The 22,072-nt window shown below is 50.5% G+C and overlaps 1 protein-coding gene across 3 annotated transcripts in view; it reads left to right on the top strand.

Moving 5' to 3' along the window:
• Nucleotides 1-19,350: 19,350 nt before the first annotated feature.
• Nucleotides 19,351-22,072, top strand: part of F8 (coagulation factor VIII) — a 114,237-nt gene continuing 111,515 nt past the window's right edge. For 2 of the 3 annotated variants that reach the window (XM_074208207.1, XM_074208205.1), the window contains exon 1: nt 19,352-19,855. In XM_074208207.1, coding sequence (XP_074064308.1) covers nt 19,707-19,855 — 149 coding nt within the window. In that variant the 5' untranslated portion in view covers nt 19,352-19,706. Of the gene's footprint in view, nt 19,856-22,072 lie in introns of all 3 variants that reach the window. The other variant, XM_074208206.1, reaches the window with a different exon arrangement.

The following is a 22,072-nucleotide window of genomic DNA, read 5'->3' as shown; positions in this document are numbered from 1 at the left end:
CCCCCCAGGACGCAGGCTCGGACCCTCCTCTAGGCTCTGACCGTGCCCTGCCCACCCATGACACCCGCTGACCCTGACCCCAGCCTGCTCTGACCCTGCCCTGCCCCCAAAAGGTCACATGCTGCCCCTGACCCCAGCCTGCTCTGACCGTGCCCTGTTCATCCCCAACCAGGTCAGATGCTGCCCCTGACCCCAGCCAGCTCTGACCCTGCCCTGCCCCCAACAGGTCACTAGGTGCCCCTGACCCCAGCCTGCTCTAACCGTGTCCTGCTCATCCCCCACCCCCCCAGGTCACCTGCTGCCCCTGACCCCAGCAGCTCTGACTGCCCTGCCTCCCAGTCACTCTGCCCTGACCCCAGCCCCTCTGACGTGCCCTGCCCCCAAGTCACTCTGCCCTGACCCCAGCTGCTTGACCCTGCCCTGCCCCCATCACTTGTGCCCCTGACCCCAGCCTGCTCTGACCGTGCCCTGCTCATCCCCCCAGGTCAGATGCTGCCCTGACCCCAGCCTGCTCTGACCCTGCCCTGCCCCCAAAAGGTCACATGCTGCCCCTGACCCCAGCCTGCTCTGACCGTGCCCTGTTCATCCCCAACCAGGTCAGATGCAGCCACTGACCCCAGCCTGCTCTGACCGTGCCCTGCTCATCCCCAGCCAGGTCAGATGCTGCCCCTGACCCCAGCCTGCTCTGACCCTGCCCTGCCCTCAACAGGTCACTTACTGCCCCTGACCCCAGGCTGCTCTGACCCTGCCCTGCCCCCAACAGGTCACTTGCTGCCCCTGACCCCAGGCTGCTTTGACCCTGCCCTGCACCCAACAGGTCACTTGGTGCCCCTGACCCCAGCCTGCTCTGACCGTGCCCTGCTCATCCCCACCCAGGTCACATGCTGGCCCTGACCCCAGCGAGCTCTGACAATGCCCTGCCTCCCCAAGTTCACATGCTGCCCCTGACCCCAGCCAGCTCTGACGGTGCCCTGCCTCCCCAAGGTCACATGCTGCCCCTGACCCCAGCCTGCTCTGACCCTGCCCTGCCCCAACAGGTCATTTGGTGCCCCTGACCCCAGCCTGCTCTGACCGTGCCCTGCTCATCCCCACCCAGGTCAGATGCTGCCCCTGACCCCAGCCTGCTCTGACCCTGCCCTGCCCCCAACAGGTCACTTACTGCCCCTGACACCAGACTGCTCTGACCCTGCCCTACCCCCAACAGGTCACTTACTGCCCCTGACCCCAGCCTGCTCTGACCGTGCCCTGCCCCCAACAGGTCACCTGCTGCCCCTGACCCCAGGCTGCTCTGACCCTGCCCTGCTCATCCCCACCCAGGTCAGATGCTGGCCCTGACCCCAGCGAGCTCTGACAATGCCCTGCCTCCCCAAGTTCACATGCTGCCCCTGACCCCAGCCAGCTCTGACGGTGCCCTGCCTCCCCAAGATCACATGCTGCCCCTGACCCCAGGCTGCTTTGACCCTGCCCCAGGCTGCTTTGACCCTGCCCTGCACCCAACAGGTCACTTGGTGCCCCTGACTCCAGCCTGCTCTGACCATGCCCTGCTCATCCCCACCCAGGTCAGATGCTGCCACTGACCCCAGCCAGCTCTAACACTGCCCTGCCCCCAAGAGGTCACTTACTGCCCCTGACCCCAGCCTGCTCTGACCGTGCCCTGCTCATCCCTACCCAGGTCAGATGCTTCTGCCCCCAACAGGTCACATGCTGCCCCTGACCCCAGGCTGCTTTGACCCTGCCCTGCCCCCAACAGGTCACTTACTGCCCCTGACTCCAGCCTGCTCTGACCGTGCCCTGCCCCCAACAGGTCACTTACTGCCCCTGACCCCAGCCTGCTCTGACCGTGCCCTGCCTCCCCAAGGTCACCTGCTTCCCCTGACCCCAGGCTGCTCTGACCCTGCCCTGCTCATCCCCACCCAGGTCAGATGCTGGCCCTGACCCCAGCGAGCTCTGACAATGCCCTGCCTCCCCAAGTTCACATGCTGCCCCTAGCCAGCTCTGACGGTGCCCTGCCTCCCCAAGATCACATGCTGCCCCTGACCCCAGGCTGCTTTGACCCTGCCCTGCACCCAACAGGTCACTTGGTGCCCCTGACCCCAGCCTGCTCTGACCGTGCCCTGCTCATCCACCCCTGGTCACCTGCTGCCCCTGACCCCAGCCAGCTCTGACGGTGCCCTGCCTCCCCAAGGTCACATGCTGCCCCTGATCCCAGCCAGCTCTGAACCTGCCTTGCCCCCAACAGGTCACATGCTAAACCTGACCCCAGCCTGCTCTGACCCTGCCCTGCCCCCAACAGGTCACTTGCTGCCCCTGACCCCTGCCTGCTCTGACCCTGCCTTGCCCCCAACAGGTTACTTGCTGCCCCTGACCCCAGGCTGCTCTCACCCTGCCCTGCCCCCAACAGGTCGCTTACTGCCCCTGAACCCAGCCTGCTCTGACCGTGCCCTGCTCATCCCCACCCAGGTCAGATGCTGACACTGACCCCAGCCTGCTCTGAACCTGCCTTGCCCCCAACAGGTCACTTACTGCCCCTGACCCCAGCCTGCTCTGACCCTGCCCTGCCCCCAACAGGTCACTTGGTGCCCCTGACCCCAGCCTGCTCTGACCGTGCCCTGCTCATCCCCCCCCAGCCCAGGTAACCTGCTGCCCCTGACCCAAGGCAGCTCTGCCCCTGCCCTGCCCCCAACACGTCACATGCTTCTCCTGACCCCAGGCTGCTCTGACCCTGCCCTGCCCCCAACAGGTCACTTACTGCCCCTACCCCAGCCTGCTCTGACCCTGCCTTGCCCCCAACAGGTCACTTACTTCCCCTGACCCCAGGCTGCTCTGACCCTGCCCTGCCCCCAACAGTTCACTTACTGCCCCTGAACCCAGCCTGCTCTGACCGTGCCCTGCTCATCCCTACCCAGGTCAGATGCTGCCCCTGACCCCAGGCTGCTCTGACCCTGCCCTTCCTCCAACTGGTCACTTACTGCCCCTGACCCAAGCCTGCTATGACCGTGCTCTGGTCATCTCCGCCCCCAGGTCACCTGCTGCCCCTGACCCCAGGCTGCTCTGACCCTGCCCTGCCTCCAACAAGTCACTTACTGACCCTGACCCCAGCCTGCTCTGACCCTGCCCTGCCCCCAACAGGTCACTTACTGCCTCTGACCCCAGCCAGCTCTGACGGTGCCCAGCCCCCCCCCCCATATCACCCGTTTCCCCTGACCCCAGCCTGCTCTGACCCTGCCTTGTCCCCCCCAGCGCACCTGCTGCCCCTGACCCCAGCCTGCTCTGACGGTGCCCTGCCTCCCCAAGGTCACATGCTGATCCTGACCCCAGGCTGCTCTGACCCTGCCCTGCCCCCACATTTCACCAGCTGCCCCTGACCCCAGCCTCCTCTGACGGTGCCGTGTCCCCAACTGTTCACTTGGTTCCCCTGACACCAGCCTGTTCTGACCGTGCCCTGCTCATCCCCCCTCAGGTCATCCGCTGCCCCTGACCCCAGCCTGCTCTGACCCTGCTCTGCCCCCAACAGGTCACTTACTGCCCCTGACCCCAGGCTGCTCTGACCCTGCCTTGCCGCCAACAGGTCACTTGGTGTCCCTGACCCCAGGCTCCTCTGACCCTGCCCTTCCCCCAACAGGTCACTTGGTGCCCCTGACCCCAGGCTGCTCTGACCCTGCCCTTCCCCCAACAGGTCACTTGGTGCCCCTGACCCCAGGCTCCTCTGACCCTGCCCTTCCCCCAACAGGTCACTTGGTGCCCCTGACCCCATCCAGCTCTGACGGTGCCCTGCCTTCCCCAGGTCACATGCTGCCCTTGACCCCATCGTGCTCCGACACTGCCCTGCCCCCAACAGGTCACTTGGTGCCCCTGACCCCAGCCTGCTCTGACCGTGCCCTGCTCATCCCCCCTCAGGTCATCTTACTGCCCCTGACCCCAGCCTGCTCTGACCGTGCCCTGCTCATCCCTACCCAGGTCAGATGCTGTCCCTGACCCCAGGCTGCTCTGACCGTGCCCTGCTCATCCCCCCCTCCAGGTCACCTGCTGCTCCTGACCTCAGCCAGCTCTGAAGGTGCCCTGCTCATACGCCCCCCAGGTCACCTGCTGCTCCTGACCCCAGCCTGCTCTGTCCGTGCCCTGCTCATCCCCACCCAGATCAGATGCTGCCACTGACCCCAGCTTGCTCTGACCCTGCCCTGCCCCCAACAGGTGACTTGCTGCCCCTGACCCCAGCCTGCTCTGACACTGCCCTGCCTACCCAGGTCACCTGCTGCCCCTGACCCCAGCCTGCTCTGACGGTGCTCTCAGTCTCCTCTCTCATTCTCTCTCTCTCTCTCTCTCTCTCTCTCTGTCTTCTCTCTTCTCACTCTCTTCTCTCTGTCCTTTCTCTCTTTGTCTTTGTCTGTCCCCTCTCTCTCCTCTGTCACTCTCTTCTCTCTCCTCTGTTCTCTTTCCTTTTCTCTGTCTCTCTGCCTTCTCTCTTCTCTCTTTCTCCCTCTCTTCTCTCTACTCTTTGTCTCTCTGTTTCTCTCTCTTCTCTCTCTCTGTCTGTCTCTCTGTCCTCTCTCAATCTCCTCTCCCATTCTTTCGTCTCTCTGTCTCTCTCTCTTTCTCTGTCTTCGCTCTTCTAAATCTCTCTCTTCTCTCAGTCTCTTTCTCTCTTTCTCTCCTTGTCTTTGTCTGTCCTGTCTCTCCTCTCTCCTCTGTTCTCTCTTTCTTTTTCTGTCTCTCTGTCTCCTCTCTCTTTCTCTGTCCCTCTCTGTCCTCTCTCTCCTCTCTGTCTCTCTCTCTGTCTCTCTCTCTCTCTCTCCCTCTCTCTGTTTCTCTTTGTCTCTCTCTGTCCCTCTCTGTCTCTCTGTTTCTGTCTCCTCTCTCTTTCTCTGTCCCTCTCTGTCCCTCTCTTTCTGTGTCTCTCTTTTTCTCTGTCCCTCTCTCCGTTTGCCTCTGTCTCCTCTCTCTTTCTCTGTCCCTCTCTGTCCTCTCTGTCTTTCTCTGTCTCTCTCTTCTGTTTCTCTCTCTCCCTCCCTCCTTTGTCTTTTCTTTATTCTCTCTCTCTTCTCTGTCTCGGTCTCTCTCTCTGTCTCTCTCTCTCTGTCTCTCTCTCTCTCTCTCTCTCTCTCTCTCTCTCTCTCTTTCTCCTCTCTTCCTCTTTCTGTCTTTCTCTGTCCTTCTCTCCCTCTCTCCCTCTCTTCTATCTCCTCTCTCTCCCTTTCTCTTTTTCTTTCTGTCTCTTCTCTCTTCTCTCTCTCTCCTCTCCTCACTTCTTGCATCCCTCTTCTCTCTGTCTCTCTGTCTCTGTCTCTCTTCGCTCTGTTTCTCTTCTTTCTCTTTCTCTTTCTGTCTCTCTCTGTCTTCTCTCAATCTCCTCTCTCATTCTCTCTTCTCTCTCTCTCTCTGTCTTCTCACTTCTCACTCCCTTCTCTCTGTCTCTTTCTCTCTTTGTCTTCGTCTGTCTTCTCTCTCTCCTCTCTCACTCTCTTCTCTCTCCTCTGTTCTCTCTTTCTTTTTCTGTCTCTCTGTCTCCTCTCTCTTTCTCTGTCCCTCCCTGTTTCTCTCTGTCTTCTCTCACTTTCTCTGTCCCTCTCTGTCCTCTCTGTCTTTCTCTGTCTCTCTCTTCTGTTTCTCTCTCTCCCTCCCTCCTTTGTCTTTTCTTTATTCTCTCTCTCCTCTCTGTCTCGGTCTCTCTCTCTGTCTCTCACTCTGTCTCTGTCGCTCGCTCTGTCTCTGTCTCTGTCTCTCTCTCTCTCTCTCTCTCTCTCTCTCTCTGTCTGTCTCTGTCTCTCTCTCTCTCTCTTTCTCCTCTCTTCCTTTCTGTCTTTCTCTGTCCTTCTCTCCCTCTCTCCCTCTCTTCTATCTCCTCTCTCTCCCTTTCTCTTTTTCTTTCTGTCTCTTCTCTCTTCTCTCTGTTCTTCTCCTCTCTTCTCGCATCCCTCTTCTCTTTGTCTCTCTGTCTCTGTTTCTCTTCTCTCTGTTTCTCTTCTTTCTCTCTCTTTCTCTTTATGTCTCTCTCTGTCTTCTCTCAATCTCCTCTTTCATTCTCTCTTCTCTCTCTCTCTCTCTCTCTCTCTCTCTCTCTCTCTCTCTCTCTCTCTCTCTCTCTCCCTCTCTCTGTCTTCTCTCTTCTCACTCTCTTCTCTCTGTCTCTTTCTCTGTCTTTGTCTGTCCTCTCTCTCCTCTCTCACTCTCTTCTCTTTCTTTTTCTCTGTCTCTCTGCTTTCTCTCTTCTCTCTTTCTCCCTCTCTTCTCTCTACTCTCTGTTTCTCTGTATCTTCTCTCTGTCTCACTTTGTCTGTCCCTCTCTTTCTGGGTCTCTCTCTTTCTCTGTCCCTATTTGCCTGTCTCCGTGTCTCTCTCTTTCTCTTTCCCTCTCTGTTTCTCTCTGTCTCTTTACCGGTCCCGCTCTCTGTTTCTCTCTGTAGCCTCCTTCTTTCTCTATCTCTCTCTGTCTCTCTCCCTCCCTCTCTCTTTCTCTTTATGTCTCTCTGTCCCTCTCTCTCTCTCTCTCTTCTGTCTCCTCTCTCTTTCTCTGTCCCTCTCTGTCCTCTCTGTCTTTCTCTGTCTCTCTCTTCTGTTTCTCTCTCTCCCTCCCTCCTTTGTCTTTTCTTTATTCTCTCTCTCTTCTCTGTCTCGGTCTCTCTCTCTGTCTCTGTCTTTCTTTCTCTTTCTCTCTCTCTCTCTCTCTGTCTCTCTCTCTCTGTCTCTTTCTCCTCTCTTCCTCTTTCTGTCTTTCTCTGTCCTTCTCTCCTTCTCGCCCTCTCTTCTATCTCCTCTCTCTCCCTTTCTCTTTTTCTTTCTGTCTCTTCTCTCTTCTTTCTCTCTCTTCCTCACTTCTCGCATCCCTCTTCTCTCTGTCTCTCTGTCTCTCTTCTCTCTGTTTCTCTTCTTTCTCTTTCTGTCTCTCTCTGTCTTCTCTCAATCTCCTCTCTCATTCTCTCTTCTCTCTCTCTCTCTCTCTCTCTCTCTCTCACTCTCTTCTCTCTGTCTCTTTCTCTCTTTGTCTTTGTCCTCTCTCTCCTCTCTCACTCTCTTCTCTTTCTTTTTCTCTGTCTCTCTGCCTTCTCTCTTCTCACTTTCTCCCTCTCTTCTCTCTACTCTCTGTTTCTCTGTATCTTCTCTCTGTCTCTCTTTGTCTGTCCCTCTCTTTCTGTGTCTCTCTCTTTCTCTGTCCCTCTTTGCCTGTCTCTGTGTCTCTCTCTTTCTCTTTCCCTCTGTTTCTCTCTGTCTCTTTCTCGGTCCCGCTCTCTCTTTCTCTCTGTAACCTCTCTCTTTCTCTATCTCTCTGTCTCTCACTTTCTCTGTCCCTCTCTCTGTTTCTCTATGTCTCTTCTCTCTTTCTCTGGCCCTCTCTGTCCCTCACTTTCTCTGTCCCTCACTTTCTCTGTCTCTCTCTGTCTCTCTCTGTCACTGTCTTTCTCTGTCTCTCTCTGTCACTGTCTTTCTCTGTCCGTCTCTGTTTCTCTCTGTCTCCTCTCTCTTTCTCTGTCTCTCTCTGTCTCTCTCTGTCCCTCTCTCTGTTTCTCTCTGTCTCCTCTCTCTTTCTCTGTCCCTCTCTGTCTGTCTCTGTGTCTCTCTGTCTCTCTCTTTTTCTGTCCCTCTCTGTTTCTCTGTCCCTTTTTCTGTCCCTCTCTCTGTTTCTCTCTGTCTCCTCTCTCTTTTTCTCCTCTTTCTCTGTCCCTCTCTCTCCCTCTCTGTCTCTCTCTCTCTCTCTCTCTCTCTGTTTCTCTCTGTCTCCTCTCTCTTTCTCTGTCCCTCTTTGTCTGTCTCCGTGTCTCTCTGTCTCTCTCCTTTTGTGTCCCTCTCTGTCCCTCTTTGTCTTTCTCTGTCTCTCTTTCTCCGTCCCTCTCTCTGTTTCTCTCTGTCTACTCTCTGTTTCTTTGTCCCTCGATGTCTCTCTGTGTCTCTCTCTTTCTCTGTCCCTGTCTCTGTTTCTCTCTGTCTCCTCTCTGTTTCTTTGTCCCTCGCTGGCTCTCTGTGTCTCTCTCTTTCTCTGTCCCTGTCTCTGTTTCTCTCTGTCTGTTTCTCTCTCTCTCTCTCTCTCTCTCTCTCTCTCTCTCTCTCTCTGTCTCTCTCTCTCTCTCTGTCTTTCTCTTTCTCTGTTCCTCTGTTTCTCTTTGTCTCCTCTTTCTCTGTCCTTCCCTCTCCCTCTCTGTCTCTCTCTCTGTCTCTCTCTTTCTCTCTCCCTCTCTCTGTTTCTCTCTGTCTCCTCTCTCTTTCTCTATCTCTCTCTGTCTCTCTCTTCCTGTTCCTCTCTGTTTCTCTTTGTCTCCTCTTTCTCTGTCCCTCTCTCTGTTTCTCTCTGTCTCCTCTCTCTTTCTCTGTCCCTCTTTGTCTGTCTCCGTGTCTCTCTGTCTCTCTCTTTTTCTGTCCCTCTCTGTCTTTCTCTGTCTCTCTCTGTCTCTCTCTTTCTCTGTCCCTCTCTGTTTCTCTCTGTCTCCTCTCTGTTTCTTTGTCCCTCGCTGTCTCTCTGTGTCTCTCTCTTTCTCTGTCCCTGTCTCTGTTTCTCTCTGTCTGTTTCTCTGTCTCTGTCTCTGTCTCTCTCTCTCTCTCTCTCTGTCTGTCTCTCTGTTCCTCTCTGTTTCTCTTTGTCTCCTCTTTCTCTGTCCCTCTCTCTCCCTCTCCCTCTCTGTCTCTCTCTTTCTCTCTCTCTCTCTGTTTCTGTGTGTCTCTCTCTGTCCCTCTCTGTCTCTCTCTGTCTCTCCCTCTGTCTCTCTTTGTCTCTGTCCCTCTCTCTGTTTCTCTCTGTCTCCTCTCTCTTTCTCTGTCCCTCTTTGTCTGTCTCTGTGTCTCTCTGTCTCTCTCTTTTTCTTTCCCTCTCTGTCTTTCTCTGTCTCTCTCTTTCTCTGTCCCTCTCTCTGTTTCTCTTTGTCTCCTCTTTCTCTGTCCCTCTCTGTCTCTCTCTCTGTCTCTCTCTTTCTCTCTCCCTCTCTCTGTTTCTCTCTGTCTCCTCTCTCTTTCTCTATCTCTCTCTGTGTCTCTCTCCGTCCCTCTCTCTGTTTCTCTTTGTCTCTCTCTGTCCCTCTCTGTCTCTCTGTTTCTGTCTCCTCTCTCTTTCTCTGTCCCTCTCTGTCCTCTCTGTCTTTCTCTGTCTCTCTCTTCTGTTTCTCTCTCTCCCTCCCTCCTTTGTCTTTTCTTTATTCTCTCTCTCTTCTCTGTCTTGGTCTCTCTCTCTTTCTCTCTCTTTCTCTCTCCCTCTCTCTGTTTCTCTCTGTCTCCTCTCTCTTTCTCTATCTCTCTCTGTGTCTCTCCCCCTCCCTCTCTCTGTTTCTCTTTGTCTCTCTCTGTCCCTCTCTGTCTCTCTGTTTCTGTCTCCTCTCTCTTTCTCTGTCCCTCTCTGTCCTCTCTGTCTTTCTCTGTCTCTCTCTTCTGTTTCTCTCTCTCCCTCCCTCCCTCCTTTGTCTTTTCTTTCTCTCTTTTCTGTCTCGGTCTCTCTCTTTGTCTCTCTCTCTGTCTCTCTTTCTCTCTCTCTCTTTCTCTCTCTCTCTCTCTGTCTCTCTCTCTCTATCTCTTTCTCCTCTAACCTCTTTCTGTCTTTCTCTGTCCTTCTCTCCTTCTTGCCCTCTCTTCTATCTCCTCTCTCTCCCTTTCTCTTTTTCTTTCTGTCTCTTCTCTCTTCTCTCTCTCTCCTCCTCACTTCTTGCATCCCTCTTCTCTCTGTCTCTCTGTCTCTGTCTCTCTTCGCTCTGTTTCTCTTCTTTCTCTTGCTCTTTCTGTCTCTCTCTGTCTTCTCTCAATCTCCTCTCTCATTCTCTCTTCTCTCTCTCTCTCTGTCTTCTCACTTCTCACTCCCTTCTCTCTGTCTCTTTCTCTCTTTGTCTTCGTCTGTCTTCTCTCTCTCCTCTGTCACTCTCTTCTCTCTCCTCTGTTCTCTTTCCTTTTCTCTGTCTCTCTGCCTTCTCTCTTCTCTCTTTCTCCCTCTCTTCTCTCTACTCTTTGTCTCTCTGTTTCTCTCTCTTCTCTCTCTCTGTCTGTCTCTCTGTCCTCTCTCAATCTCCTCTCCCATTCTTTCGTCTCTCTGTCTCTCTCTCTTTCTCTGTCTTCGCTCTTCTAAATCTCTCTCTTCTCTCAGTCTCTTTATCTCTTTCTCTCCTTGTCTTTGTCTGTCCTGTCTCTCCTCTCTCCTCTGTTCTCTCTTTCTTTTTCTGTCTCTCTGTCTCCTCTCTCTTTCTCTGTCCCTCTCTGTTTCTCTCTCTGTTTCTCTCTGTCTCCTCTCTCTTTCTCTGTCCCTCTTTGTCTGTCTCCGTATCTCTCTGTCTCTCTCTTTTTCTGTCCCTCTCTGTCCCTCTCTGTCTTTCTCTGTCTCTCTCTTTCTCTGTCCCTCTCTCTGTTTCTCTCTGTTTCTTTGTCCCTCTCTGTCTCTCTGTGTCTCTGTCTTTCTCTGTCCATGTCTCTGTTTCTCTCTGTCTGTTTCTCTGTCTCTCTGTCTTTGTCTCTGTCTCTCTTTCTCTTTCTCTGTTCCTCTCTGTTTCTCTTTGTCTCCTCTTTCTCTGTCCCTCTCTGTCCCTCTCTGTCTCTCTCTCTGTCTCTCTCTATCTCTCTCTGTCTCTCTCTCCTCTCTCTGTTTCTCTCTGTCTTCTCTCTTTCTCCTCTCTCTTCCTCTCTCTTTCTCTGTCCCTCTTTGTCTGTCTCCGTGTCTCTCTGTCTCTCTCTTTTTCTGTCCCTCTCTGTCCCTCTCTGTCTTTCTCTGTCTCTCTCTTTCTCTGTCCCTCTCTCTGTTTCTCTCTGTCTCCTCTCTGTTTCTTTGTCCCTCGCTGTCTCTCTGTGTCTCTCTCTTTCTCTGTCCCTGTCTCTGTTTCTCTCTGTCTCCTCTCTCTTTCTCTGTCCCTCTCTCTGTTTCTCTCTGTCTCCTCTCTCTTTCTCTGTCCCTCTTTGTCTGTCTCCGTGTCTCTCTGTCTCTCTCTTTTTCTGTCCCTCTCTGTCCCTCTCTGTCTCTCTCTTTCTCTGTCTTCTCTCTTCTCACTCTCTCTCTTCTCTCAGTCTCTTTCTCTCTTTGTCTTTGTCCTCTCTCTCCTCTCAGTCTCTTCTTTCTCCTCTGTTCTCTTTGTTTTTCTCTGTCTCTCTGTCTCTTCTCTTTTTCTCTGTCTCTTTCTGTCCCTCTCTCTGTTTCTCTCTGTCTCCTCTCACTTTCTCTGTCCCTCTCTGTCTCTCTCTGTCTCTGTCTCTCTGTGTTTTGCTCTTTTTCTGTCCCTCTCTGTCTGTCTCTCTGTGTGTCTCTCTCTTTTTCTGTCTCTCTCTTTCTCTCTCTATCTCTCTCTGTCTCTCTCTTTTCCTCTCTGTTTCTTTGTCTCCTCCTCTCTCTTTCCCTCTCTCCCTGTGTGTCTCTCTCTCTGTCTCTCTCTTTCTCTCTCCCTCTCTCTGTTTCTCTCTGTCTCCTCTCTCTTTCTCTATCTCTGTCTCTCTCTACCTCCCTCTCTGTTTCTCTGTGTCTCTCTCTGTCCTTCTCTGTCTCTCTGTTTCTGTCTCCTCTCTCTTTGTCTGTCCCTCTCTGTCCCTCTCTTTCTGTGTCTCTCTTTTTCTCTGTCCCTCTGTCCGTTTGCCTCTGTATCCTCTCTCTTTCTCTGTCCCTCTCTGTCCTCTCTGTCTTTCTCTGTCTCTCTCTTTTGTTTCTCTCTCTCCCTCCCTCCTTTGTCTGTTCTTTATTCTCTCTCTCCTCTGTCTCAGTCTCTCTGTCTCTCTCTGTCTCTCTCTTTCTCTCTCTCTTTCTTTCTCCTCTCTTCCTCTTTCTGTCTTTCTCTGTCCTTCTCTCCTTCTCGCCCTCTCTTCTATCTCCTCTCTCTCCCTTTCTCTTTTTCTTTCTGTCTCTTCTCTCTTCTCTCTCTCTCCTCCTCACTTCTTGCATCCCTCTTCTCTCTGTCTCTGTCTCTCATCGCTCTGTTTCTCTTCTTTCTCTTTCTCTTTCTGTCTCTCTCTGTCTCTCTCTCTCTCTCTCTCTGTCTTCTCACTTCTCACTCCCTTCTCTCTGTCTCTTTCTCTCTTTGTCTTCGTCTGTCTTCTCTCTCTCCTCTGTCACTCTCTTCTCTCTCCTCTGTTCTCTTTCCTTTTCTCTGTCTCTCTGCCTTCTCTCTTCTCTCTTTCTCCACTCTCTCTCTGTTTCTCTCTCTCTCTCTCTCTCTCTCTGTCCTCTCTCAATCTCCTCTCCCATTCTCTCGTCTCTCTCTGTCTCTGTCTTTCTCTGTGTTCTCTCTTCTCTCTCTCTTCTCTCAGTCTCTTTCTCTCTTTGTCTGTCTTTGTCCTGTCTCTCCTCTCTCCTCTGTTCTCTCTTTCTTTTTCTGTCTCTCTGTCTCCTCTCTCTTTCTCTGTCCCTCTCTGTTTCTCTCTCTGTTTCTCTCTGTCTCCTCTCTCTTTCTCTGTCCCTCTTGTTTCTCTGGGACAGACAAAGACAAAGAGAGAAAGAGACAGAGAGAAGAGAGTGAGAAGAGAGAAGACAGAGAGAGAGAGAGAGAGAGAGAGAGAGAGAGAGATGAGAGAGGAGACTGAGAGAAGACAGAGAGAGACAGAAAGAGAAAGAGAATGAGGAGAAACAGAGAGAATAGAGACAGAGACAGAGACAGAGAGAAGAGGGATGCGAGAAGAGAGGAGAAGGAGAAAGAGAGAAGAGTGAAGAGACAGAAAGAAAAAGAGAAAGCGAGAGAGGAGATAGAAGAGAGGGAGAGAGGGAGAGAAGGACAGAGAAAGATAGAAAGAGGAAGAGAGGAGAGAGAGAGAGAGAGAGACAGAGAGAGAGAGAGAGAGAAAGAGAAAGAAAGACAGAGACAGAGAGAGAGACAGAGAGAGAGACCGAGACAGAGAAGAGAGAGAGAATAAAGAAAAGACAAAGGAGGGAGGGAGAGAGAGAAACAGAAGAGAGAGACAGAGAAAGACAGAGAGGACAGAGAGGGACAGAGAAAGAGAGAGGAGACAGAGGCAAACGGAGAGAGGGACAGAGAAAAAGAGAGACACAGAAAGAGAGGGACAGAGAGGGACAGAGAAAGAGAGAGGAGACAGAAACAGAGAGACAGAGAGGGACAGAGAGAGACAAAGAGAAACAGAGAGAGGGAGGGGGAGAGACACAGAGAGAGATAGAGAAAGAGAGAGGAGACAGAAACAGAGAGACAGAGAGAGAAAGAGAGAGAGACGAGAGAGAGAGACAGAGAGGGACAGAGAAAGAGGAGACAAAGAGAAACAGAGAGGAACAGAGAAAGAGAAAGACAGAGAGAGAGAGAGAGACGGAGAGAGAGACAGAGAAACAGACAGAGAGACAGAGAGAAACAGAGACATGGACAGAGAAAGACAGAGACAGAGAGAGAGAGAGAGAGAAAGAGAAAGAAAGACAGAGAGAGAGAGAGAGACAGAGAGAGAGAGGAGAGACAGAGAAAGAGAAAGAGAGGGACAGAGAGGGACAGAGAAAGAGAGAGGAGACAGAGAGAAACAGAGAGAGGGACAGAGAAAGAGAGAGACAGAGAGAGATAGAGAAAGAGAGAGGTTCAGAGAGAAACAGAGAGCGGGACTGAGAAAGAGACAGAGAGAAACAGAGAGGGAAAGAGAAAGAGAGAGACACAGAGACCGGCAAAGAGGGACAGAGAAAGAGAGAGACACAGAAAGAGAGGGACAGAGAAAGAGAGACAGAGAGAAGATACAGAGAAACAGAGAAAGAGAGAGAAGAGAGACAGAAGAGAGAAGAGAGAGAGACAGAGAAAGAGAAAAAGAGAGATAGACCAGAGAGAGACAGACAGAGACAGAGAAAGAGAGAGAAGAGAGTGAGAGAGCAGGGAGAGAGAGAGAGAGAGAGAGAGAGAGAGAGAGAGAGAGAGAGAGAGAGAGAGAGAGAGAGAGAGAAAAGAAGAAGAAGAAGAAGAAGAAGAAGAAGAAGGACAGAGAAAGACAGATAGAGAGAGAGGAGAGAGAAACAGAGAGAGAGAAGAGAGAGAGAAGAGAGAAGACGGAGAGACAGAGAAAAAGAAAGAGAACAGAGGAGAGAGAAGAGAGTGAGAGAGGAGAGAGAGGACAGAGAAAGAGAGAAAGAGACTGAGAGAAGAGAGAGAGTGAGGAGAGAAGACAGAGAAAGAGAGAGAGACAGAGAGAGAAGAGAGAATGAGAGAGGAGATTGAGAGAAGACAGAGAGAGACAGACAGAGAAAGAGAAAGAGAGAGAAAGAAGAGAACCAGAGAGAAGAGAGACGGAGAGAAGAGGGATGCGAGAAGAGAGGAGAACGAGAGAGAGAGAAGAGAGAAGAGACAGAAAAAGAAAAAGAGAAAGGGAGAGAGAGGAGATAGAAGAGAGGGAGAGAGGGAGACAAGGACAGAGAAAGACAGAAAGAGGAAGAGAGGAGAGAGAGACAGAGAGAGACAGAGAGAGAGACTGAGACAGAGGAGAGAGAGAATAAAGAAAAGACAAAGGAGGGAGGGAGAGAGAGAAACAGAAGAGAGAAACAAAGAAAGAGTGAGAGACGGAAAGAGATAGAGGCGGGAGAGGGGGTGATGCGGGGATCAGAACAATGTGAACTTCAGGCGTTCAGTCAATAAAATCTGATTCCAGGCTCCTGAGAGTAGTTCCTTGGAGCTCCCCAAGCAGGATCCAGTAAAGAACCCGAACTCAAGGTGATAGGAAGGGATGGAAGGTGCAAAGATGGCTGAGGATGGAATATCATAAAACCACCAACCCAATATCATCAAGAATGGCATAATCCAGATCTCTTATTGTCTGATCCTGCCATCTCTTATACTTTATGTTTCTTCCTTAAGGATGTGATTTCTCTCTCATCCCATTCAATTTGGATCAATGGACAACATGGAAACAATGGAAAGACTGGCAGATTGCCTTCTGTGGGGGGGAGGGAAGTAAGATTAGGGGAAAAATCTTTAATAATAAAAAATCTTTAATAATAAATAAATAAATAATCAAACAAACAAACAAATAAATAAATAAGTGAATGGATGAATAAATAAATAAACAAATAAATAAATAAATGAGTGAGTGAGTGAGTAAATAAATAAATAAGTAAATGAATAAATAAATAAATAAATAAATGAATGAATGAATGAATGAATAAATAAATAAAGAAAAGAAAAGAAAATAAATAAAAGAATGGCATAATCACTTAAGGCAAACTCCCATATGTTGCTGAAATCTTGCCAAGAACAGTTTGCTTTCTCTCTGGCTCCTCTGCCCCTTCCCCTCCCATCTCCTATTATCCAACACACAAACTGGCAAGAAAAGCCATCACCAAGACTTTAGCAATATCTTTTTTGCTATCTTTGATCTGGTCCCTAGCCGGCCCCCTTCATGAAATCCCATAGGCACAATTCTTGCTCGCATGGACATGTGCTCTTCCTACAACCACCACAACTGGGAGGAAAACCACCCTCTGGGTAAACTCTGCTGCAAGTCAAAAGAGGAGTTTGGCCCTATTGAGCTGATGCTGTCTGCCCCATCCCAAGAGCTGACTAAACTTAGGGACTTTTTATCCAACACAAATGCATGATGGCAGAGGAGACCCTGCAGCTCTGGATGGTCCAGGGCCTTTATACTAACCTTAGAAAAAGCTGCAGTTCCAATCCAGGTGGCTGCAAGCAGAATTTATTCAGTCCCAGAGTTGAGCTGAAACTCCTTACCAGGGAGAAGACACTCACCCTGAGGTGCTGGAAAGGAAATGAAAAAACAAATGTTGAAAAAAAGAAAGAAATGAAGGGGAATGCTAGCTGGCCAATGCTAGAAGGCAAAAGGAGGAAGAGAAGAAAGCAAAAGGGAGATCAACCTGGGGCGAGCAGTTCTGAGCAATACACAGTCTTTTGGGAGAAGGGACACCAGAACTCCCAGCTCTGCTCCAAGGAAGCCCTGACTGCTCTCCACCCCAACCACCCCCAAACAAAGCAGACCAGAAGTTCAGGGCTCAGTTCTGTGCTCCTCACCACTGGGGATCCCGCTCAGGCTGCAGCATCTCCGCTTCTCACTGGCACTAGGGCTGTAACCCTCCAATAAATACAGGTTTTCTCCCTATCCTATCGTGTCAGATCTTCTGTTGCTATTTGGCGTTACATTTGTTTCTTTTCCACATACGCAAAGCAGCCCCCTACACAAGGAATTGTTCCGGGAACGACCATGTATCATTTTCAAGGCATGTAGAAGGGAGAGAGGGACACCCTGTAGGGACATTGTGTAGACAGTGTGTTCTGCCAACTTTGGCTTTGGGAATGATAGTTGAACCTTGCTTGAGTTTTCTGGGTCTAGTTTCTCTGAAGTCCATTTTGATCTGGAATAAATAAATCTACTGGGATCTAGTTGTCAGTTCCTACAAACCTGCCAAGCTTTGGGTCACCTGGCTGGGGGCAGCCCTTTGTGAACATTCCTTCCAGTGGTAGAAATATATCTTCAAAGAGCTATCAGGGTCACGGGGCTTGAGGCCCAAATAGACACACAAGGACTTCAAGTTTGTTGGCAGGCCTCAACTAGGCCAAGTCTCCAGACCTCCAGGTGAGCGCTCTACGCACTCTATCCTATGTTAGCAGGGAAAGTTCACAAACCATCCAAAGCCCTGGCCACGATCCTATGATCCAGGCCAGCCCTAGAAAAAAGGGAAGGTAAGCTGGCGAGGTACTTCAAGGATACGACTGGCCCTGCCTTTGTAACTTATGTTTCTAGTTTTCCTCATATTGAACCAACCCCACATTCATCGAGGGGGGCAGCTCAGTGGCGCAGAGGATAGAGCACCGGCCCTGGAGTCAGGAGGACCTGAGTTCAAATCTGACCTCAGACGCTTCATAATTATCCAGCTGTGTGGCCTTGGGCAAGCCACTTAACTCCATTTACCTTGCATAAACCTAAAAAAAACCAAGTCATCGAGGTCCATGGTAAAACTGAGTCAAGAAAACTGGCCACGGCCTGGGATGCAGTGGATGACTTTGGAACCGTGGCCATCATTAGCAAAACATGCTAGGACACCAAGTCCCCAGACCACTCAAAGCCAGGTCTGCTGGGAGCCTTCTTAACATGCATTCCAAGAGAACCCAGGGAGAATCTCACTCATCCACCAGGCCATGAGACTGGAGGCCAAATAAAAAGAAAAACAAAGTCACAAGCCCACAGCCAAAACAAAACATGAACAAGAACCCTCCAAGGGGAGGCCCCTTTCCTCTCCAACCTGGTTTCCATTTGATTTCCAAGAGGTTCCTCCAGATGAATCTTTTTTTTTTCAGATGAATCTTATGATTTTTTTCCAGTCTCTCAAGTGGGTACTTTGGAGTGCCACTGAATAAGCAGATTAATGTAGGTAGCCTTGTCCTTTGATGACACTGGCTCACGGTACCCATGAGCAATAACTATTTCTACAGTTATTTAGATTTGTCTTTATTTGTCTAAGGAGTTTCATCACTGGGTTCATATATTCTGTGTGTGTGCATGTGTGTGTGCGCGTGCGTGTGTGTGTGTGTGTGTGTCTTGGCAGGTAAACTCCCAGTGACTATTTTTTTTATTTTATTTAATGCAATGGGGTTCAGTGACTTGTCCAAGGCCATAAAGGCCATATATCTAATTATTAAGGGTCTGAGTCCTCCTGTATTCTAGCCACTGCACCATCTAGCTACCCTACTTCCAGTTATTTTAAATAAAATTTCTCTTTCTTCTTTTTTGCTGCTGTTTTTGAGGGGCAGTAGTATCCAGAAATGGGATGATTGGTATAGGTTTATTTTCTATCATCATGCCACTTTCCTGGTTGCTTTTTAAGTTACCTCTAAGGTCCTCTATGTAAAACATCATCTCGTATGCAAAGGAAGAGTTTTCTTTCCTTTTGGCCCGTGTTTGTTCCTTTAATGTCTGCTTCTTGTGTGTTTCTAGTCCAGTGTGGACAGTAGACATCCTTGCTTCACTCCTGATCCTATGGGAAAGGCATATAAGTTACGGCCATTACAGATAATTCTGGCTTGTGGTTGTAGATGCTGTTTGTCACTCTAAGGAAAGTTCTGATTATTTCTGTGCTGATGGGTTGCTTTGAACAAGAATGGGACCTGGTTTTGTCAGTAGTTCTGCCTCTATGGAAATAATCATATTGCTTTGTGGGGTTTTGTTATGAATGTGGCCGATTAGGTTTCTAGTTTTCCTCATATTGAACCAGCCCCACATTCCTGACCTAAATCCAGTATCTCTGCTCTAATGATGGCACTGTTTTGCCAGGGAATGATGTGACTTGTTTGTAAATTGGAGGGAAATGAGGCAGACTGGCACAGTCATCGGACTCACTCTCTTCCAGCGTCGTCGAGGGGGGGAGGCTCAGTGGCGCAGTGGATAGAGCACCGGCCCTGGAGTCAGGAGGACCTGGGTTCAAATCTGGTCTCAGACACTTAATAATTACCTAGTTGTGTGGCCTTGGGCAAGCCACTTAATCCCATTGCCTTGCAAAAACCTAAAAAAAAAAAAAATAGAGTCATCAAGATCCATGACAAAACTGAGTCAAGACAATTGGCCACAACCTAGGATGCAGTGGATGACCTTGGTGTCTCAGGTACCTGACTGAGCTCGAAATCCTTCACAGAGCCTGCTTTCACTGGCTTTCCTGGCCGTTGGAACAAATTGTTTTCATCCACTCATTGAGTTGTGGTATGGACTGTAGGAAGGCCTAGCCCTCTGCTACGAGCTCTTGCCAACCCCCTTTCAGATCCTCTCACCCACCTTTGTGTCCATCTGGCACCTAGTGAAAAAAGCCTCCCCAAAGGAGCATTTTCTAAAATGATGTGACCTCAAATTTCTTCAGGTCATCCAGCAGCTGTCCCTGGGACTCTCAGGATCATTGATCTAGAGCCACACTGAGGCCGTTTTACAGATGTGAAAACCAAGATCCGGAGAGGGGGGTGATCTGCTCAGTATCACTTAAGAGTGAAGTTTTCTACCATTTCATAGAAGAACGAAAGTGATGTAGAACCAATAATACTTTATCGTGTTGGGCTACAGTGGAGAGAGCTCCAGGCCTGGAGGCAGGAAGACCTGAGTTCAAATACAGCCTGAGACATTTTAGCTGTAAAGTGTAGGTAATAAGATGTGTGCCAAAATAGCCTGCTATTATGACTAGAGTGGGAGAAGGCTGGAAGTGTTATTCTGCATGTTCCAATGATTGACTTCCATTTGAACCCTATCGCAGGCCAATAGGTTTTCCTTTTTTTCCCCACCACCATTACTCCCCTGCCTCAAGTATACATATGGGAGGAGGTTAGCTTTGGACTGAATTCAACGGTTCACTTCCCAGCATCAGCTAAACCAAGGGAGCAGATGAGGCCAGTAAAATCCCAATCTCTCCATCTGCAGCTTGTTCGTTTGTCTAGGGACCCTTTCCCAGTCGGACCTTTTGCCAGCTGAACCGTCTGGCTCTGCCGCCAGCATAGGGCTGCTTCTGGGAAGTCCTGCGGAAAGTGGTAAAAGGGAGATTTGACAGTGGCATGGTGGGGGCCAGGGCTCCTCTTTCCTGCTTTCCCCCTGAGCTCTTCCTTCCTCTCCTCTGGATCAAGCTTGGCTTGTTTTCAAGAAGGCAGACAGGCCAGTGAGGTGTCCTGGAAAACCACAGGAGCCCTGCAGCTTGGCCCCCCACAGGCCTTTCCTTCTCTGACTGCCCTGTAGAGCGAAAAGTGGTTCCACCTTGGGGCTGCTGCTTCTGGCCCTGGAGGGTGCTGGGAGCCCAGCAGAGCTTTTGCCCAATCTGAGAGCCGTTTTCTCTTTTGTGGCTGAATCACCATCCATCTGGCTTGCAACTTGCATTCTTTCCTAACATGAAGGGGAGCCTGCTCCTGGCCAGTTTTCTTCTCTGTCTCCTGAAGGAGGGCCTCTGTGTTACCCGGAGATACTACATCGGGGCTGTCGAGATGTACTGGGACTATAGGACAAGGGAGCTGCTGGAAAGTCTCAGCCTGAAGCCAGGGTAAAGTCTTGGTGTCTCAGGTTTTTTGGTTGGGGGGCCATAAGGTGGGGTCCAAAGCCAAGGGAGATTTCCGATCTGACTTTCATAGAGAAGTGTCATGGCAGTGACCACTGAATGAAAAGTGTCTTCCCTGGGAATTGCTATCAACCAGATGACTTGCTCAGTGACATTGGACCTACCCTCATTCTCTTTAGAAAGCAAACTGGGTCTTGTCTTTCTCCCTCCTTCTTCCCCTCCCCCTCCCCTCTTCCAGGCTCCAACCCTCAGAGATGAAAGAAAGGATCATTTCCACCCCAGCACTTTGGTCTATTCTGGACCCTTCCAGATTTGTCACCTTCAGTGGATCTGGAAGCACTCAAAAGTCATTTAGTCCTTTCAGCTCCATCATCATGCCCAAATCTATTTCTTTTTTCTTTCTTTTTTTTTTGTTTTTTTTTATTTGTTTTTTGTTTGTTTGTTTGTTTTTAGGTTTTTGCAAGGCAAATGGAGTTAAGTGGCTGCCCAAGGCCACTTAGCTAGGTAATTATTAAGTGTCTGAGATCGGATTTGAACTCAAGTCCTCCTGACTCCAGGGCCGGTGCTTTATCCACTGTGCCACCTAGCCGCCCCCCCCCCCCGAATCTATTTCTCTTGCCATCTAGCCCATTCCTGGGGGGCATATGTCCTTGGGCCCCTTCCAACTCTCACATTCTGTGGCCTCTGGATGGTTCATACCCTGGCTCTGTCACTTCCTACCAGTATAACCCTGGGCAGTTCCTTTGTCCTCTGGCCTCAGTTTCCTTATCTGTATAATGTAGGAGTTAGGCTCAATGATTTCAGAGGTCCTTCCAGTTTGTGGACTGGGACCCCCTGGGCTCTGTTCTTGTTTGCTCAGTGCTTTACTCTGTATGAGGTGTGAGAAAAGGAGGCGCTTTGAGTCTTGGGGAGGGCAAGTCCTCTCCCAGTCAAGGCCTGCAATTCAGGGCAAGCACAGGAATTTCCAAGAGAAGAGAACTCATGGGAAGAGGTGGTGATCTGGGAAGCCTGCCTGGACTTTGATGCTATGCATTCAAAAACCTCATTCTGAGAAGTCCAAAGATTTCCCAGACTCTAGAACCCACGCAAGAACTTTTGCCCTAAAGGAAGGAGTGAAAGAATTTTAAGGATTTAGAGTGGGGAGGGTGAACAGGTTGAACAAGACCCTGGAGGCTGGATCCAGAGCTAGGGAGTTGCCTGGTTTGGCTGGGCCACGGGGGTGATGTGGAAGAGGTGTAAGACAAAAGCACTGGCTGACTGCCTCTGCTGAGCCTCCTCAGGAAGCTGGCCCCCAGATGACTGTGGCACTCCAAAGTGTATGGCTTGCTTATCTTCCCTTGGCTCATCTGCTTAGGCTCAGGCTTCCCCCCCCCCCAACTCTTCAGTTCAAGGCAATGGAACTGAGGCCCATGGCCTAGGCAAATGGTTGCAGGAACCAAGGTGGTTCCACCAGAAGAAAGAAACTGGGGAGCTTTGGTAGCCCTTTCAAAGCCCTGTGGGGAGGCTCATATGGAAGAGGGAAGGGGACTCATGGAGGGCCAAAAAACAGAAGTTGGACCAAACGGTTCTTTTATGTCTCTGAATTCTCTTTGCCCGGCAGTCTGACATAGAACATCTTACTGAATGTGGCTTGAAGTTCCAAGAGAAAGCCCTGGGCTCAAGAAGGCTAGGAAAGGCCTCCCTGTCACTGCAGGGGGTGGGTGGGGAGGTGGGCAAAGTCCAGGCAACCACCAGCCAAGAACAGGAGGGAACAGATTCTTTTTGAAATGCATCCTTTTCATTTCTGCTCATCTCTTTCCTCAATCCAGAGAGTCCTCCCTTATAGCAGAGACTAGAAAAGGAGAAAAAAAGCCTTGGGCAATCAGGGACATCAGTCAACCCCACCAGAATAGACTCTCCCAGGAAGGGCAGGAGGGTGTCTCCTCAGCTCGAGTTTCCCCAGGTCAAATTTGGGGGGGAGAATGACCCAGCATTTAGGAAGGATCCCTTTGTTCTTTCCCTGTCCATTGTTGGAGGTGTTACCTGCTTTGTTTGCATTAATTTGCAGAAACCTTTCCTTGGAGCTGTGTTGTAGCTGCTCTACAATCACAGTCAAGTACCACAATTTTTCTGGGTAGTCCCCAATCAACTGCATTGACTTTGTTGCCCTTTGAGAAAGTGCTTCTATGAATACTTTGGTTTCTGCGGATCCTTTCTATTTCT

This window comes from Macrotis lagotis, chromosome X, assembly GCF_037893015.1.
Source record: "Macrotis lagotis isolate mMagLag1 chromosome X, bilby.v1.9.chrom.fasta, whole genome shotgun sequence".
NCBI classification, from domain to species: Eukaryota; Metazoa; Chordata; class Mammalia; order Peramelemorphia; family Peramelidae; genus Macrotis; species Macrotis lagotis.
The sequence above is the reverse complement of the archived record's forward strand: the minus strand, read 5'-3'. Positions and strand labels throughout refer to the sequence as shown.